The 19,696-nt window shown below is 40.6% G+C and overlaps 1 protein-coding gene and 1 long non-coding RNA gene across 13 annotated transcripts in view; one reads left to right on the top strand and one right to left on the bottom strand.

The window, feature by feature from the left end:
• The window catches only part of LOC109623121 (cAMP-dependent protein kinase type I regulatory subunit), a 269,309-nt gene extending 251,634 nt beyond the window's left edge, over positions 1-17,675 (top strand). For all 12 annotated transcript variants that reach the window (XM_029870633.2, XM_029870634.2, XM_062854174.1 and 9 more), the window contains 3 exons: positions 3,912-4,131; positions 4,228-4,382; positions 10,554-17,675. In XM_029870633.2, the coding sequence (XP_029726493.1) occupies positions 3,912-4,131; positions 4,228-4,382; positions 10,554-10,775 (597 nt within the window). In that variant the 3' untranslated portion in view covers positions 10,776-17,675. The remainder of the gene's footprint in view (positions 1-3,911; positions 4,132-4,227; positions 4,383-10,553) is intronic.
• Positions 1-19,696, bottom strand: part of LOC134288665 (uncharacterized) — a 43,508-nt gene that overhangs the window by 12,337 nt on the left and 11,475 nt on the right. The gene's annotated exons all lie outside the window — the stretch shown is intronic.

The raw sequence follows: 19,696 nt of genomic DNA on the forward strand, positions 1-19,696 counted from the left end.
AAATACATTTTCTCTAGAAAAATCCAAAAAGTATCTATCCATGATAACTTTTTTCAACGTTCAAAAAGTATCTATGTTTTAATAGTTTGTGAAGCATTTGTATATTGTTAGTGTACGTTCAAAATTTCATTCAATTCGGTTCACTGGTTTCCGAGATATGACAGCTCAAAAATGAGTTGTCTAAAAAATAGTGTTTTACCCAAACGGTTCTAACTTTGCGAAAGATTAATCAATCAAGCCCAAATTTGTACCAACGATGCACATATAATAGGTTGACAAACAGTCAAAATTTGAGATTTTTTGAAGCACTCTATGAAAAGTTATAGCATGTTGAACTTTTTTGTGGGAGAAAAAAAGTTGCCTATCCCAAACATGTTGGCCATCCCCTGTATATCAAATGGATTTACACAACTGTTGTTCGTCCAATATTGGCGTATGGATATCTTGTGTGGTGGCAAAAGGGCGAAGTGAGAACGGTCCAATCAAAATTAGGCCATCTCCAAAGGATGTGCCTAATGGCGATGTCTGGAGCGTTCTCTTCAACTCCTACGGCAGCGCTCGAAGTTCTCTTTGACGTTGCCCCACTACACATTCATCTCAAGCAAGAAGCACTTTCTTGCACTTACCGTCTATGGGTACTCGGTTTACTAGAGGAAACTCCTGTGAACCGCAGTTCAACACACACCTCGTTGTTTCCACTTTTGGTGAATTGGGACAAAGTTGTCCTTGCTCCAAGTGATCTTACAATTGCTTGTGATTTTCCATATAGAACATTTTCCACGAAATTCCCTTCCCGGGAAGAGTGGACATCTGGTTATCTGGAGAGAAGTATTTCAGACGGCATCGTATGTTACACTGATGGCTCCCTTCTCGAAGGTCGAGCAGGTGCTGGTGTTTATTCTCGTGAGCTAAGGCTGTATCAGTCTTATTCACTTGGTAGACACTGCACCGTTTTTCAGGCCGAAATCTTTGCTCTTATGTGCGGAGTGCAATCAGCACTTCAGCAGCACGTAATGGGCAAAGTAATATACTTCTGTTCAGATAGCCAGGCTGGTATTAAAGCACTTGCTTCGGCCAACTCCAGGTCGAAGATAGTTATCGCTTGTCGAACTCAAATCGAGGAGCTGAATTCAGCAAACGCTGTTCACCTTGTATGGGTACCTGGCCATTCTTCCATCGCTGGAAATGAATTGGCTGATGAGTTTCCTCGCTCTGGAGCATCACATGACTTCATTGGCCCTGAGCCAGCTATTCCGATATCGAAGTGTTGGGTAAAGCTTCAGATTCACACCTGGGCTGCTACTCAACACAGACAATACTGGAATAGTTTGGAGTCATGTCGTCAAACCAAATTGTATTGTACTGAGCCATCTCCAAAGGTGGCGAAGTATCTTACAAATCTGTCAAAGCAGAATTGCAGCATTCTGGTCAAAGCGTTGACTGGCCACTGCCGACTCAGTTATCACATGGCGAATATTCAGCAAGCTGATTCATTTGCCTGTGATAGCTGTGAATCCGATTATGGAACTTCGTATCATTTAATATGTAACTGTCCAGTTTTTGTGCAATTGCGTTTCCGAGTACTCGGTAAACACTTATTAAGTGAAACTAACTTTAGAAACCTGAATCTGCAGGACATTCTGCTGTTCTTGACCCGCTGTGGTAAAGAGCTATAGGCTTTCTTTACGCTTTATGCGATATCACAGTGCCCTTTTCAGGGCGCTGTTTGAACCCATTGTGGTACGCTTATGCGATATTACACTGTCCTTTTCAGGACGCCATGTGAACACATTGTGGTACGTTTATGCGTGTATGAAGACCCTATTCCGTTACCTGTCCTTTTCCCTGTCCCATCCTTTTTTCCTTCCCTTCTCCCTCAGGTAAATGATGAATAGGCTCGTGTTTATGGCGATAGCACAAATTTCCCAAATGGAGGAGAACGTGCCTCTGGAGCCGACCTACTGATACCTCGTTCGCTCTCGTACGGTGTTGCAGCATTCTCGCCCATGCTGCATTCTTCTCGTTTTTCAAGTATTCACATTCGCCGTCGTACCAGTCGTTTCTGTGATTCGGAGTCGCGAAGCCCAGTGCTGTAGCCGAGGTACTACCTATGGCGGATCGGATATCCCTCCAGCCATCTTCAAGTGTAGCTGTGCCAAACTGCTCTTCCGTTGGTAGGGCCACTGCTAACTGCTGCGCGTAGTCTTGAGCCACGCTACGCAGCTGCTCGATATTGAACCGCAGCGTTCGACTTCGACGCGTGGTGATAACTGTCGAAAGTTTTGAGCGCATGCATACAGCGACTAAGTAGTGATCCGAATCTATATTCCCACTGTGGTATGTGCGGACATTGGTTATATCCGAGAAGAATTTACCGTCGATTAAAACGTGGTCGATTTGATTTTCTGTTTGATGGTAGGGTGATATCCAGGTGGCTATGTGGATATCTTTGCTGGGGAAGAAGGTGCTTCGGACTACCATACCACGGGAGGCTGCAAAGCTTACGCATCGCTAGCCGTTATCATACGGCGTGCAGGCTGTTTCGCCCGATTACCGGTCGGTACATTTCCTCCCTTCCTACCTGCGCGTTCATGTCACCAACAACGATTTTCACGTCACGCGGCGAGCAACCATCGTATGTTTGCTCTAACTGCGCGTAGATCGCTTCTTTCTCGTCATCAGGTCTCCCTTCGTGTGGGCAGTGGACGTTGATGATGCTGTAGTTGAAGAAACGGCCCTTAACTCTTAACATGCACATCCTTGCGTTGATCGGCTGCCACAGATCACACGTTGTCGCATCTTGCCCAACACTATAAATCCTGTTCCCAGTTCATTGTTGGTGCCACAGCTTTGGTAGAAGGTAGCCGCTCGATGCCCGCTTTTCCACACTTTCTGTCCAGTTCAACAAAAATCCTGCAACGCCACGATGTCGAAGTTGCGGGGATGTAGTTCGTCGTAAATTATCCTGTCACATCCTGCGAAACCTAGTGACTTGCAATTCCATGTTCCAAGTTTCCAATCGTATCGATTGTATCAAGTCGTATTTTCTCCTATGTTATTCGCAATGGGGATTTTTACGGGTGGCTTATTGGGCCTACGCCAACACTCCTGTTTCGCCGGAGGGCCATCGTGCCAGTTCTGTTTAACGTCCCAACCAACACTAGGACGACCACGCTGATGGGGCTACCACCTTGCATCTAGCTGGGCGTGGTGCAGCGCCTGCTTTGGCCGCTGGATGCCAGAACAGACGTTGTTTGAGCCGCACCTCCTTGGTGAACAGACACTTGGATCGTACCTCCTCAATCTAGCTGAAGTCAACAGGACAACAGTGTCCAGGCTGCACTACCAGCTAAGCACACAACTCTTAGCTGGCGGTCTTTGTCATCGCTTGACCCGTGGAAGCATGAGGTAGGAACTTGTGAGGATCATAGCTATGTTGGGCGCTCACCTTATGGACTCACCGTTTCGAAGCCCTGATCGGTGCTTAAACAGGCGGGAATAAGATTAAAATTCCTATTTGTAAAACGTATCAGGCTACATTTTTTTGTTTTCATATTTTGGCTTTATTTAATTCAAAAACAAAGTCCAATTTATACAGTATCTTTTGCCAAATTACAGATTCCATTACTTTTTGAAGACACCAATGCTTTATTATGTTTTTACTCGGGTTTACTGTGTAATATAATTCTACTCATACAGTGGAAATTTAATGAAAATTATTTATGTACCATGTTTCTGCAATTAAAATTTTCCATTAGAGCTTTTTTTTTATTGTTCCATATTGCGACTACATCCTAATTAAAACTACGTTAAACTTTCAACTGAATCAGTGCAGTGCACTCTCACACAAACAGCTTCAGTAAACTAAAACCTCTAAACCATTTATTATTCCCCTCCACCAATGCGGCCAGGTATTCGTTAACAATGAGTTGGTAACGACAATCAGCGAGGGCGGCAGCTTCGGCGAGCTGGCCCTCATCTATGGAACACCGCGTGCTGCCACGGTCCGTGCCAAAACCGACGTCAAACTGTGGGGTATCGATCGGGACAGCTACCGGCGCATCCTGATGGGCTCCACCATCCGGAAGCGAAAGATGTACGAGGAGTTCCTGTCGCGGGTGTCGATTTTGGGTAAGTTCATCGGGTGTTACCACCCTTCTCTCTGGATTGCAAACAGACGTGGTTCAATGTTTCTGTTTTATTATTATTGTTTCGGTTTCTCCGCAGAGAGCTTAGACAAATGGGAACGGCTCACCGTGGCCGACGCACTGGAACCAGTTTCGTTCGAAGACGGAGAAACGATTGTGAGGCAAGGCGAACCAGGAAACGATTTCTACATCATTGTGGAGGGATGCGCCACAGTCAGGCAAAAGCGAGATGAGGTAAGTTAGTTACGAATGTTGTCGAGCAGAAGGATTTGCTGCCTTCGCTAAATAATGCCTGGGATTTGGGGGATAGAAGAGCAATCATCTTCGGGGGCGGGAGTGTTTTTCGATGTAACAGGAAAGATACGTAACATAAATACGTAGAAATAGCATAGAAAGGGTAGAATATGACGCAGAATATATTTTCTGGATATCCTAAGTCATCCAAACTGTTCTTGAGTTCAAACCCTGAAGTCTACGAATGTAACGGTAACTTCTTTCATTATACAAAGCTACGATTTGTATTTCATGACGTCCAGTAAGTCTTCTGAAAGTTCAATAGACAGTATCAGATCAGTCGGGATATCCTAGGTCATCCAAACTATTCTTGAGCTTATATCCTAAAGCCTACGGGTGTAACGGGAACTTCTTTCATTATTCAAAACTACGATTTATAATCTATCATGTCCAGTGAGTCTTCTGAAAGTTTAATCAACAGTATCAGATCAGTCAGGATATACTAGGTCATCCAAACTGTTCTTGATGTTAGATCCTAAAGTATATGCGTGTAACGGTAACTTCTTTCATTATACAAAGCTAATAATCTATCATATCCAGTAAGTCTTCTGAAAGTTCAAAAGGCAGTATCAGAACAGTTGGTATATCCTAGGTGATCCAAACTGTTCTTGAGTTTAGATCCTAAAGCCTACGGGTGTAACGGTAACTTCTTTCTTTATTCAAAACTACGATTTACAATCCATCATGCCAAGTCTTCTGAAAGTTCAATACAGTTTCTTACCGATTTTGGCAACACGAGGTGAATTTTATGCTGCCAAATTGGGGTGCTGCCAAAATCGGTAAAAAAAAATTGTGGATTATTTTCAACTTTTATGCGTCAATTTGGCTTATATTATAAATATGGACTGTTCACAAGCTATAAAACGATCCCTGTAGGTGACGTTCATAAATTACGGCATGATTGGTAAAATTGTCGATTTTGGAAAATTGAATGAATTTTGATTTTTTAAAGAAAAGTAAGGCTAAAATAACACTACATTTACAAATACAAACGATTTTGCGGTAAAAATTTTTGGTCAAAATTTTTTGTTGTCAAAATCGGTAAAAAATTGTTGCCAAAATCGGTAAGAAATTGTTGCCAAAAACGGGTGTTGCCAAAATCGGGTAGGAAATGTTGCCAAAAACGGGTGTTGCCAAAATCGGGAGTAGACAAAAACGGGTGTTGCCAAAATCGGTAAGAAACTGTATACAGTGAGGATTCGCTCGTTGGGTCACGACTGCGCCCCGATTAGCGAATCGTGTTCGTTCGTTGGGGCAACTGACAACTGATCAAAATGCCCTAGACACACGCAACTGACGAGAAATACGTCACGAAACACTCACATACTTGCGCAAACAGTCTGTATACAGGAGCTGCGATGCGACGACGGTCAGACGTCAAACTCGTTTTGACATCGATTTTGACATTGACAGTGCTTTTTAGTTGGGTTTTGCCCCAGCTAGCGAACATCCAACCATCGAGACAGCCCATCTAACGAGCCGCCAACGAACGAATCGGGACTGTACAGTATCAGGTCAGTCGGAATATCCTAGGTAATCCAAACTGTTCTTGAGTTTAGATCCTAAAGCCTACGGGTATAAAGGTAACTTCTCTCACTAATCAAAACTATGATTTATAATCTATCATGTCCAGTAAGTCTTCTGAAAGTTCAATCGACAGTATCAGATCAGTCGGGATATCCTAGGTCATCCAAACTGTTCTTGAGTTTATATCCTAAAGCCTACGGGTGTAACGGTAACTTCTTTCATTATTCAAAACTACGATTTACAATCCATCATGTCAAGTCTTCTGAAAGTTCAATAGACAGTATCAGATCAAGCGGGATATTCTAGGTCATCCAAACTGTTCTTGAGTTCAGATCCTGAAGTCTCCGAGTGTAACGGTAACATCTTTCATTGTACGAAGCTACGATTTGTATTCCATCATGTCCAATAAGTCTTTTGAAAATTCAATAGACAATCAGATCAGTCGGGATATCCTAAGGCATCCAAATTGTTCTTGAGTTCAGATCCTGAAGTCCACGAGTGTAACGGTAACTTATTTCATTATACAAAGCTACGATTTGTATTCCATCACGTCCAGTAAGAATTTTGAAAGTTCAATAGACAGTATCAGATCAGGCGGGATATCCTAGGTCATCCAAACTGTTCTTGAGCTTAGATCCTAATGTCTACGCGTGTAATGGTAACTTCTTTCACTATACAAAGCTACGATTTGTAATCGATCATGTCCAATAAGTCTTCTGGAAGTTCAAAAAACAGTGTCAGAACAGCTGGGATATCCTAGGTCATCGAAACTGTTCTTGAGTTTGAATCCTAAAGCCTACGGGTGTAATGGAAATTTCTTTCATTATTCAAAACTACGATTTATAATTTAGCATGTCCAGTAAGTCTTCTAAAAATTCAATAGACTGTATCAGATCAGTCGGGATATCCTAGGTCATCCAACCTGTTCTTGAGTTCAGATCCTGAACGACGGGTGCGACGGTAGCTTCTTACATTATACAAAGCTACGATTTGTATTCCATCATGTCCAGTAAGTCTTCTGAAAGTTTAATAGACATTATCAGAACAGTCAGGATATCGCAGGTCATCTAAACTGTGCTTGAGTTTACATCCCAAAATCTACGGGTGCATCGGTCATTTATTTCATCATACAAAGCTAGGATTTGTAATCTATCATGTCCAGTAAATCTTTTGAATGTTCTATGAACATCATTTGATTGGCTGGGGTCATCCAAACTATTAAAATGGTAAAAATCTAGCATCTACAGTTGATCTACAGCAATTGAAGTTTCTGTTTTGGCTATATAGAGATATGTTTTATAATCTATTATACTTGCTGGAGCTCACAGAATACTATCAGAGACTATGACCTAGCTTCGGGATATTCTGATGTTCAGAATCGTACATACTGTCCAGCAATATGGACAACATGCAACATGGAGTCTACAGCCGTAATAATATAATTTCGCTGTTTTGAGTGACATGACCAACCGTAATGTTTGTATCTATTTCATTTATTTAGCGTTAATAACAATTATATTAAAACTGAATCACCAAATCTTCACAGCAACACTTGATTCGTGGCTGCAGTCCTTATCCTCGGCCGCATCCCACATTTGCCTTCAGATTTGTGCTCGAGATATGGCTTCGTCATTTCTTCACCTTACATGGAAGTTCTTGGTTGTAGGGAAGTTTAGTAAACCTGAAATATTTCGGAATGGCTCTGAATTTTATAGAAGTTGATGGATCTGGGTGGGTTAGACTAGGTAACGTATTTTTTTATAGCACAAATGTTTCAAAGGTTTCAAAGGTACAAAACAATGCCTACTAGTCTTTGAAGCATATTAGTAAATATGTATCATTATTTAGTGTAGCTGGCTATCATTGCAAGTGTAGATATAAAGTTGTGTACACCATGAAAGATTGGATGACCTAAATTATCGCAAATATTTGATGAAGTAACCCTTGAGAGTTAAGAGATTCAATGATCCTTTTTGGTTGTGTAACGTTTCTATCTGAAACGAAATCAACATGAAGTGGTTGTTTTTATAAAACTAAGCTCCATAACAGTAAGGATGGCCCATTATATCCCAAAAGTATGTAATAATGCTTATTGTTACTCGAACTACTCTGGTAAATACAGTATGGATGTTACACTGGCAAAAGCTATTAAATATCAAAAGTTCACAATGATCTCCGAAGTAGTTTGGCTGATCTAGAATATTTCAAAACTATCTTGGAGTGGCTCGTGAAATGCCAGGGAGGTTACAGATTACAGTTGGATGTGTAATGGTACAGTTCACTGTGAGAATAACTACTGTTACTTTCAAGAGTTAAACTTCAGGACAGTTTGGACGATCCGTAATGTCCCGAAGGATCATAATAATATATAGTAGACTTTGGCTACTGTTACGAGTGTAGCCCTGAAGTTCTGAATTTCAAGATAGTTTAGCTTACCTGGAATATACTTATGTCTCTTAATAAAGTTATTCTTGTAGAATTGAACGACTTCAGTTAAGACGACCCTGAATATCCCAAAGGTTTATAATAACATCAAGTAGACTTCAGATTCATCCAATTCCCATGGTTAAATATGCAACGTTACTCAGTACAGCAGATAATATGGCTGCTGTTACGTATGAAGACCTGAAGTTTTGAACTCCAAGGTAGTTTGGTTGACCTGGAATACCGTGAGGTCGCCATTCACCGCTGCGCTCGTTTCTCTCTCTCTCTCTCTCTCTCTTCGTGGCGTAGCGTCCTCATTGGGACAAAGCCTGCTTCTCAAGCTTAGGTGTTCTATGAGCACTTCCACAGTTATTAACTGAGAGCTTCCTCTGCCAATGACCATTTTGCATGCGTATATCGTGTGGCAGGCACGAAGATACTCTATGCCCAAGGAAGTCAAGGAAATTTCCTTTACGAAAAGATCCTGGACCGACCGGGAATCGAACCCGTCACCCTCAGCATGGTCATGCTGAATACCCGTGCGTTTACCGCCTCGGCTATATGGGCCCTTGCGCTCGTTTCATACGATTTGAATATAAACCATTTGAAACAAGCGGTGAATGGAGCATGGGCGGTGAATGACGACCTCACGGTATACCTACCCGGGTAGAGGAAAAGGGCTCAATAATAGCATATTTTGATATGGAGATCAAAAAGTGATATTGGTTTGATTGACATAAGAGATAAAAGATCTAAAAATAATATCAAAAATTTACTCCTGTAACATCATCATCATATCATATTTAGATCTTGTAAGATCTAGCCAATAGCAGCGAGCTATTCGTTTGATCTTGAAATATCAATTTTTGATATTGTTCAGATATTCCAGGAACATTTTTTAGATATTATTTTCAGATCTTTTATCTCTTATATCAATCAAACCAATATCATGTTTTGATCGTCAGTATTTCACCTCTACCCGGGTATAATGTCTCTAAATGACACTTGAGATTATCAAGAGCTTGACAGATCCCAGCAAGTTATGCAATTCTATTATTTATGGCGAAAACACATACAATTATTCTCGTAGATTTGAAGGACTTTATAATATCACAGTTTGGACGACTCTGAATGTCCCAAAGGTTAATAATATCATATAGTTGGCTTCAGGTTGGTCCAGTAGCCACAGTTGATTATGCAATGATACTCAGTATAGCAGGTATGACTGCTTTTACGAATGTAGATCTGAAGTTCTGAACTCCAAGGTTGTTTGGTTGACCTGGAATATCCCTATAGTGTTCCTAAATGACATTGTAGATTTCAAGAGCTTCACGGATCCCAGCAGATTATGTAATGCTTTTATTTATGGTGAAAACACATGGCGTTCTTCTTGTAGATTTGAAGGACTTCATCATAGGACAGTTTGGACAACCCTGAATTTCCCACAGGTTTATAATAATACCAAGTAGGCTTCAGATTGGTCTAGTAACTGCGGTAGATTATTCAACATTACTCAGAATATCAGATATGGCTACTGTTACGGGTGTAGACTTGAAGTTCTGAACTCCAAGGTAGTTTGGCTGAACTAGAATATCCCTATAGTGTCTATAAATGACATTGTAGATTTCAAGAGCTTCACGGATCCCAGTAGATTATGTAATGCTATTCTATATGGCGAAAACACATAAAGTAATTCATGTAGATTTGAAGGACTTTACTACAGGACAGTTTGGAACACCTAGAACATCCCAGCATATAAAACACATTCTGATATTCTTAACAAAGCTTAAATCTATACATATGAACGTAACTCATATCCAAATTGAGCTTTTAGAACATCTGGTATGTCAATTAGTTCGTTTCTCCAAACTTTATGGCGTTCAGGATATTCTAGGTTGTCAGTGAAGTCTCAAATACAAATATTACTATTTTCCTTGGGCCTGCCCATAAACTACGTAGATTCGGAGGGGGTGGCTTTTTAAAAAAAAAAACCCTCCGGCTTCAAAGGGTTAAGGGAAGTTCATCAACCACGTAAACTTCTTAGAGATAGAGAGAAGTCTGGCCAATGTGTACGCTTCATACACAAGTCTACGGGAGGAATGAAAGGGGCCTGAGATGACCAAAATTTAACCATTCTCTCCCTCTTCCTCTCCTTCGCAGAACGAAGAACCCGCCGAAGTCGGTCGGCTCGGCCCGAGCGACTACTTTGGAGAGATCGCCCTGCTGCTGGACCGTCCCCGAGCGGCCACCGTCATCGCCCGGGGTCCGCTCAAGTGCGTCAAGCTGGACCGGGCCCGGTTCGAGCGGGTGCTCGGCCTATGCGCGGACATTCTCAAACGAAACATCACCCAGTACAACAGCTTCGTTTCGCTATCGGTCTAAATATGTGGGTGGATAGATGGAGATATGGAGCAGAAGCACAGTGCTGAATGGAAGGGGAAGAACATACACTACACACACATCACCTTACGAATGGCGAAATATGGAGAAGAAGGTAAAATTAATGAAAATTCAAACAAAAAAAAAAAAAACAAACAGAACGGTCAAGCGAACACAAATTATTTTTCAGAACCTATGTTCATTGCGTTTATTAAAACAAGTGTTATTTATAAAAGCATGAGGAGAAGAAAACATATTTTATATTTGAAAGCTGCGATCGAATACATAATCAAAAAGCAAATATCTGGATAACAGCAAAATCAGTTATTTTTCAGTGATATCCCGAAATGAAAACCTTTGAATACAATACAATACAAAATAATAATTGGATAGTCCATTTTATTACTAACAATTAATGAAATGGTAGATAAATGTATGACGTACAGATGGTTGCAGCTAGGGAAGGTTCATTTATTACGTCCATCGTTTTTCGAAATTTCTAGACCCCCCCCCCTACCCCCTCTGTCACGCTATTTTCCTATACCTTATACACGTACTGTCACACTTTCGTAGCCCCCCCCCCCTTCCCCAAATGTTGGACGTAATTTATGAACGTTCCCCTATAGATAGTAAATCCGAGAAGATGAATCCGTTGTATCCAAACGATCTGTCAAAATCTGTATCCAAACATATGAGCATGACGTCACGATCCTCACAACATCAATGGAGCGGATGACGTCATATTCAACCGTCACATTCTTGAAAAATACTATTCACACGCATGAAATATTTCACTCGCCGATGTCCGCGTATCTATGTTTACTTTACTATCTATAGTTGCAGCAATAGGCCTTTTCATATGACAGGTCCGTGCATACATTTGTTTATAAAGGTTGAACAACAGCTACTAACACGGACTTGTCATCTTCATAGAAGAACACTGTCAAAGACCCGAAAAATCAGCTGATTTAAGACGTCAAATGAAAAGGCACATTCAAAATTGTTTTGGTACCAAAAATACTAAATACCGTGACGTATTATAAGACATATGGTGATTGAAAATTTTGCAGTACAATAATATGAAAATCTACTTTTTGCCAATAAACTTTGTGGTACAAATGTACCAATTTTGTTTTTTACTATTCATCCACCATAACATGTATGGTTAGATATAGGTTGCACTATACAATTATTGTTTTATCGATGTTTCGCAATTCATTGTGAAATTTTTGATGGGATATTTGCTTTTGGTAATATATTATTCATCTCATCATGATTTAGGCAAGGGCGGGCCTTGCAATTCTTTCAAATATATAGACACAAAAGTTTACTTAATTTTTGTTTAGTTTCTAGCATTAGCACATTTCGACATTTAATTGCAGATTACGGATTAGTGATTCTCTAATATACCTATAATCTAACGATACAAGTAATATTATTTAGTAACTAATTACAAACACATCATCGACGAGCCGGAACGGAAAGGTGTATGTGTGATTTGGGAGATTTTTTTCTATAGGTATCATTCAAACACACCGAAATACATTGACAAGAAGATGAACAATTCGTTCTACTAAATACTATAGTATATACGAGGAAACGCCGCCGAGTTACTACCAACAAGGTTATTCTATTCTCATCGTGAAACATTCTTAGTGTGTACAATACAATCTGCTTGGAGTGAGAAGAGGAAGAAGCTTCACGCCAATGAAGATAATAAATACAGAAGTTGGAAGACAGAGGTAAACAAAAGTTGAATTTTAATGAAAGGATTACAAGAAAGAGGAAGATGAAAACAAATCAAAGCTGCAGTAAGTAAACAATAGTAACAAGAAATAGAAATACAGGCAAAACAATTAAACATGATAATACCTTTCAGCTAAACGTGACAAAAAAGAAACAATTTACAAAACAAATGGTGCATTGCAAAAATAAAAAAAAACGTAAAGGAAAACAAAGAACAAAACAGATGTAACTATCCCTACAAAAGATGTTTTATGGCCAAGTGTATGCGTGTAAATCAAAGTAAAACCAGAAACAAATCAACAGAAAACACTACAAATACGCGTCGTTAATACAACCACCATCACATTTACTCTCCGATGTACCACAAACACAAACACACACACACACACACACTGTCTACCTAACCTGTTGATGGAAATCTGTAACAAAAACTGATGTCTGGGTGTGATACATATGTGTGTGAAGTCGCGCATGTTTCAGCTCTTACAATTACAAAAAAAAACCTATGCGCAACCGCAAATGAGTTCGTTACAAGCATGTGAGAATGATTATCGGCGATGGCCGACGGCGAAGAAAGTGAGATTGGTCAAGCAGATTGTGCGTGAGATGCGTGCCGAGGTGATAAATGAAACTTGAAGCCAATTTTTTAGTAGATGAAAAACCTGATGAAAAGGAAACTGTTTTAGAAGCACGCTTGCTCGTGGCAAACACGAGCTGTTTTTGAGTGGTAGTAGACGGGATTGCCCTCGAAAGAGCAGAACCCGGTGGGAGGGATTTGTTTGTGAGTAGAAACAGAAACTTATGAGTATTTTTTTTTCAGTTGGTGAGAAGGCGGTGAGATGATGAGAATTGGAATGAGTGAAGTTACGCGAGCAAGAAGGTTTAGTGAGCAGTAGACTCTTTTTTTCGTTTCAAACTAGCTTGAAGTAGGCGTTCTGTAGAACACGGTAGAGTTCGTATACTTTCTCTCCATTTCAGTGTTATGTGTGGTAAAGGAACTTCGTTGGAGTGTTGTAGAACAGTTTATGAGATTGATACATAGTGAGATGAGCGATCATATTAGAGAATCTATACTGAATGAAAGATCGGTATTTAAAATCGAAAGATGTTTACAATACATTTACTGGGGCTTATTCTTACGACGAGTAAAGTGACGTTACTGCCAGTTCATACATCAAAGTGAGACAACTCACTTAAGTTTACTGGCTCACGATGGAGTGTGATTTGGTCTTGTATGATATAATTGAGAAACAAAATACTTGAATGCTCACTTCATCATACAAATAATCACATTATTCGGGTCGAGTTTTCTCACTCAACCTCATCTCACTTCATTCGTTGAATAAGCTTCTACGAGTAAAATGAGTGAGTGAGGAGTTATTCTACGACATAAAATGAGGCGTGACATCTCAAACTGAAGCTACTGAAATTGAAATTCGTGATACGAATTAGGTGAGGCTCATAATAGCGAGAAATCCATTCTTTTATTGCCTCACTAAACATCCGATATCATCTCATTCAAGTGGTTTTTCTCAAGCTCATTTGTATAATTGGGTGAGCTGGAACGTGTCCATTTCGTTTCGGTAGATGTTCAACTCTAATGAACAAATTCTACGAGTAAGACAGTTTGAATCGTACATACATTGATGCGTGAAGTCTCGATTAGTATGAAGTGCCTCGTCGTGTAAATCAAAGCTGTCTCGAAATCTCACCGTGTGAACTTAATTCGGATTCGTCTAATTTGAATCGAGTTTCCGCACTTCTATTAATGAGACGAACTATCTCACCACAGTCCACTCGTATATTGATTTGATTTTGATTTGCGGTCAGGTATCAGTACGTCGGCTTCAGAGGCACGTTCTCCTCGATTTGGGAAATTTGTGCCATAATGGAAGAGATTTGTCATCAACCATTTGATTTATCTCAGTCTCACCTCAACTCGACTCACGGCAGAATAAACCTGAAGGTGATCCAAACTTATTCAAAGCTAGACGTTCCACCTCATTCTTATCGAACATAAGCACAACTTCATTTGATTTTGACTTGCGTACGGTAATGAAACTTAGCTCGAGCCGAGTGACTTACCGTGTAAATCATGCGAATAAAACTTTCTCATTTCCACTCATTATACGAGTCGAGCTGTCTCACCTTACTTCACTCGTAGAATGAGTCTACCATATTTATAATTCGCTTCAGATTATTCGACGTGGGGGGTAGATGAGAAAAGTTAAATAAGATAAAAAAAAATGACATGAGAGAATTGGCGTTGCTTGTCATGACTGCCCGCCCTATTCCAGTCGAGGTGAAGGCTGCTGTACCGATTCTACTCGTAAGGTTAAATATTCAATATAAAATATCTTTCACTTCACTGTGTGAGACGAATCTATTCCAAGTGAGAGAAGTCGACTCGAATGAGGTACTTCTTCCGTTTGATGTACAAACAGGTTTATGTTCGGAGGGCAGTGTAAATTTCGCCAATTTCGCTTCATGGGACGTGAGAGGAAGATTGTCATCTCATTCGACTTATCTCATTTTAACGACTCGCAGCATAATAAACCTATAGGTGGTACATTCCTGATCACTTTACTCAAACTTCAAGTTTTGTCAACTTTTTTTTTAATGAAAGAAGTGAGGTTTAACATCTATTCGTATATCAAAATGCTTGACTCGGACTAATGACCATGTGAGTTGGGTTTTCTCACTTCAATTGTTTAAAATGCTCATTCTACGAGTGGAGTGACATGACGCAGCTCGACTCGTATATCAAGGTGGGAAATTTCGACATGAGTGAGATGACTCTCCATTTGATTTACATGGCGAGTTACCTCATTCGAGTCGAGTTTTCTTACCTCAATATTTGAGTCGAGCTCCACTCGAAGAATAATCACAATTTCATTAGAAATCTGTGGGTTTACTCTATGGAAGGAGTGAAGTGTAAAGGGCTCACTTCGCAAACCGAAGTGAGAAATCTTGACTCGAATCGGGTGACTTGCTATGTAAATCAAATGGTCGATGAGTGACCATGTGAGACATATTTTGTCACTGCTCGAACTGTCTCGTCTCATTTACTCATTATAGCCTAGCGATTTTTCACTGCACTTGTGCTTTTTTGATGAGGGAAGGTTGTTGAGACTACTCGAATGAGGTAACAATTTGTAAAATACAACTATGAGCAGTGATAAGTGAGATTGTCAAAGTCTCTGTGTGAGACAAATCTGTTTCTCATTACTCCGCTCCTGGAAGAAATTAAAATGAGTTCATTCGGAAGAACTAAGCATTTGTGCTCATTCTGCGAATGGAGTGACGTGAGAAAAGTCGGAGTCGTATATCGAGATGAGGAATCCACTCTCGAATGAAGTGACTCGCCATGTAAATCAAATGGAGAGTCACCTCATTCGAGTCGAGATTTCTCACCTCGATATACGACTCCGACTTTTCTCACGTCACTCCATTCGCAGAATGAGCACAATTGTGATTATTGTTCACCTAATCCAAATCGAGATTCCTCCCATCTCGCTACACGATCCAACTCATAGAATAAGCTCCATTGCGAAATGCAGCAATACGAACAATGGTGATTGAGAATCAAACCAAGAGAAAAACAAACAACATTGCACGCATTTTCGCAAAATCTCACAAAAAACGAAGCCCACATTTCCCGAATGCAAACAACCCGTGTGCTCGAATCTTCTTGCTTTAGTTTCAAGAATTTGTTTCCATATACTGTCCATTGAAATACATGCATGCATAGAAAAAGTTGCTACAAGTTCTCGAGAATTAGAACAGCAAATATACGTTGAATCATTTGTAAAGTTATTATATTAGAAAAAAAATCAGTAATCGAAAGTAACTTTATTCACGTTGAGAAGATACACCACCACACACACACACACGCAGAGATCATATAACGAACTGCTGTAATAGTGTTGAAGAGCAAGCTAGGTTATCTTAGCTTAAAAGGCTGGACCTTTTTGTGAAAATTACGTAGAGAAGATTATCTAGGGTTTATTCTATACACATATATATTACGTACTAACTGATGATTAGAGAGTTCACATTTTACTTTTTTATATATTGACTAACTGAATAGGGAAGGCAACTAAAGCAACTGTAGGAAATCCATCATTCATGGATCATCTTCGTTTATGTTTCCCTTCAGTAGCACCACCATTTGCTAACACTATTGTACACGTCTCTTTTTTTCCCTTATAGTAGTGGATAGTAGACCTGAATTGCGCAAATTGAAACACATTTTCGATCATTTCTACCCATATTAAAAAAAAAGATTTTCGAGTAGTAACAACTATAACAGTAGATGCTTTTTTCTATCTTTAGCAGATTCAATCCAGGCCTTGAAATTGGTCATCAAACCTTAACTAGGGATACCACTTCTACAAGTAGCAAGAGTATTAGATCTTTCTCCAATACATTGTAACAGAAATAGGCAAACGAATGAGTAGACTCGCCGGTAGAATCTATATTTCATTTGCTCTTACCACACCCCTTATTATCACATACTAGGCAGAGGCACGGCACTGTCAGATTACCATTTCATTCTCCCTCCAAATAATCATGATCTATAATAGGCGAAACGCGACTATACGAACGAACTATCTATACATTGAAATGTGCATCTTTAAGGCTTCACGTGTGCTTTTTATTCATTATGTTGGCACCTTTAACACTTAGTCTTACTCTTAGTTATGTAATTCCCTTTCAGGTCTAATGAGTTAATACAAACAAAACATAATTTATAAACGAATTAAAAATGTTCTTTTTCGGGTTGTTGGAAATTTCTTCAAATATCTAGTACGGCGGCGCAAAGATAAGAAAATCTTGTAGCAGTAGGCATCAGCAGCAGTAGCTTGTAGAATAATTAGAGCGAGTTCTGCTCGAATAGTTCAGAGAAGGCAAACAAAAAAAAACTGTTCAAGAATGGTTTAAAAATGCACGTTGGATTATTATCATTATAACATTCAGTTACGTATGACTAACAAGTAACAACAGCTAAACAACAGAACGGCAGCAAAAAAAAAAAACTGCAAACAACTGCTAAACAATTCTACATGCATATGTAACCCGGTTCGTTTTACACAAAGCCTAGGTTCTAAGATGAATACGTACAGAAGCTAATAAAGATGAAAGAGAATGTCCAAAGTTTTCGGTTTGATTTTAGTTCTAACTAGAGAAAACCCTTGATTTATCCATAATTTGGTTCATATGTCTCCTCTTGCATTGACACGCGACACCTACTAACAGTCAGTTGGAAATCACTGACCACGGAAGTCCACAAAGTCACTCAGGGGCACTCACAGCTAGCGGGGCAGTATCGGACGCGTAACAACAAAAGGCACACTGGATGGAACACAAAACACGTTTGCTCGTCGCGGCGGTCGGTATATTTGTGCTCATTCTACGAAGGGAGTGACGTGACGCAGCTCGACTCGAATATCGAGGTGAGAAATCTCGACTCGAATGAGATGACTTTTCATTTGATTTGCATTGCGAGTCACTTCATTCTAGTCGACATTTCTCACCTCGATCTCCGAGTCGAGCTGCGTCACGTCGCTCCTTTCACAGAATGGGCACAATTTACATGGCGAGTCACTTCATTCGAGTCGACTTCGACTTGTGGCACGTCACTCCATTGCAGAATGAGCTCCATTTTCTAAACAATCCTTGTACAATAACAATCAACATACATACAGTAAAGCAACATATATTAGACTAGTCCAAAACTACATCAGCATTCAGTTCTGAGCACCGACGGTGGTGCACAACGCCGAATTGAAAGATCTTCATCCTATGGGAATGTCCGCCATCGCCTTGACCTGTGGTCTGGTCAAATTTGTAACTAATGGCGGTTAGACCACAGCTACCGTTGGCTGAGGAGAGGGTCACAGAAGGTGACCCTTCCCAGCGGCTAACGAGACTCTGTATTAGGAGCTCACATCTCAAGGGTCGACACGCTTATCCTTTCTATTTCGCGGATTCAGGGAAACACTTGGATTGCCTTTTTCACACTCCTTTATATTTGGTATTTGTTCACTTTCTCTCTTTCCCTAGCTCTCTACCTTCACTCTACTTCCACCCACTTTCTCAATCTAATCTGACCTTTTTCTTCCTTCTTCGGGGCCCTTTCTCCTGCTGTCCTCATCCACCGATTCTCTCCTTCCTCGTCCTTGTTCTTCCCGTTCGATGCGACCTTTATCGCCCGATCGAATCTGGGTATCTGCGACCACTGGAAAACAGCTCTTACGGTGGTCCTCGGCCTGGTGTAGCGAATGGCCGGATCATCATCTGCCCAAGCCTTCGCCGGATGTAGCCACGGCGGATGGTGACCCATTTTGGGGTCAGGGTTCACCACGGTATAACTACGGGGTTCTGTGTCCTTGGAATCCTACACACACACACTTGATCCTCGCTTTGGCTCAAAGAACAGCGAGCACTTCCAACTACATATGCTGTTGGGGATTACTTGGGCAAATTACCGTTTCTTTGGTAAATTAAGGATTTCCTAGATCCGAATGGCCTCCTCTCGCTACCACCATGTACGGCCATGTTTCAGGTAAGGTAGAGTCATCTGGTGGCTAATGTTGAAGGATGATGGTAGCTGCTTTTTATGGCTGCGTCCTTTTCGGGTGACCATCAAACACACAGAGTGGAAACAAACAACACAAACACTTTCCTGACTTTTATTTAACAAACTGACGAAAACTACACTAGACCGCGACAAAATCTCACAAACCTGCTGAGGGGGTATCAGGTATCAGTAGGTCGGCTCTAGAGGCACGTTCTCCTCCATTCGGGAAATGTGTGCCATCGCCATGAACACGAGCCTATTCATCATTTACCTGACGGAGAAGGGAAGGAAAAAGGATAGGACATGGGAAAGGACAGGTAAGGGAATAGGATCGTCATACTCGCAAAAGCGTACCACAATGGGTTCACATAGCGTCCTGAAAAGGACACTGTAATAACGCATAAGCGTGCCACAATGGGTTCGAACAGCGCCCTGAGAAGGGCACTGTGATAATGCATAAAGCGTAAAGAGAGCCTATAGCTCTTTGCCACAGCGGGTCAAGAAAAACAGAACGTCCTGAAGATTCAGGTTTCTGAAGTCAGTTTCACTTAATAAGTGTTTCCCGAGTACTCGGAAACGCAATTGCGCAAAAATT

The sequence above is a fragment of the Aedes albopictus genome, chromosome 2 (genome assembly GCF_035046485.1).
Source record: "Aedes albopictus strain Foshan chromosome 2, AalbF5, whole genome shotgun sequence".
Lineage (NCBI taxonomy): Eukaryota > Metazoa > Arthropoda > Insecta > Diptera > Culicidae > Aedes > Aedes albopictus.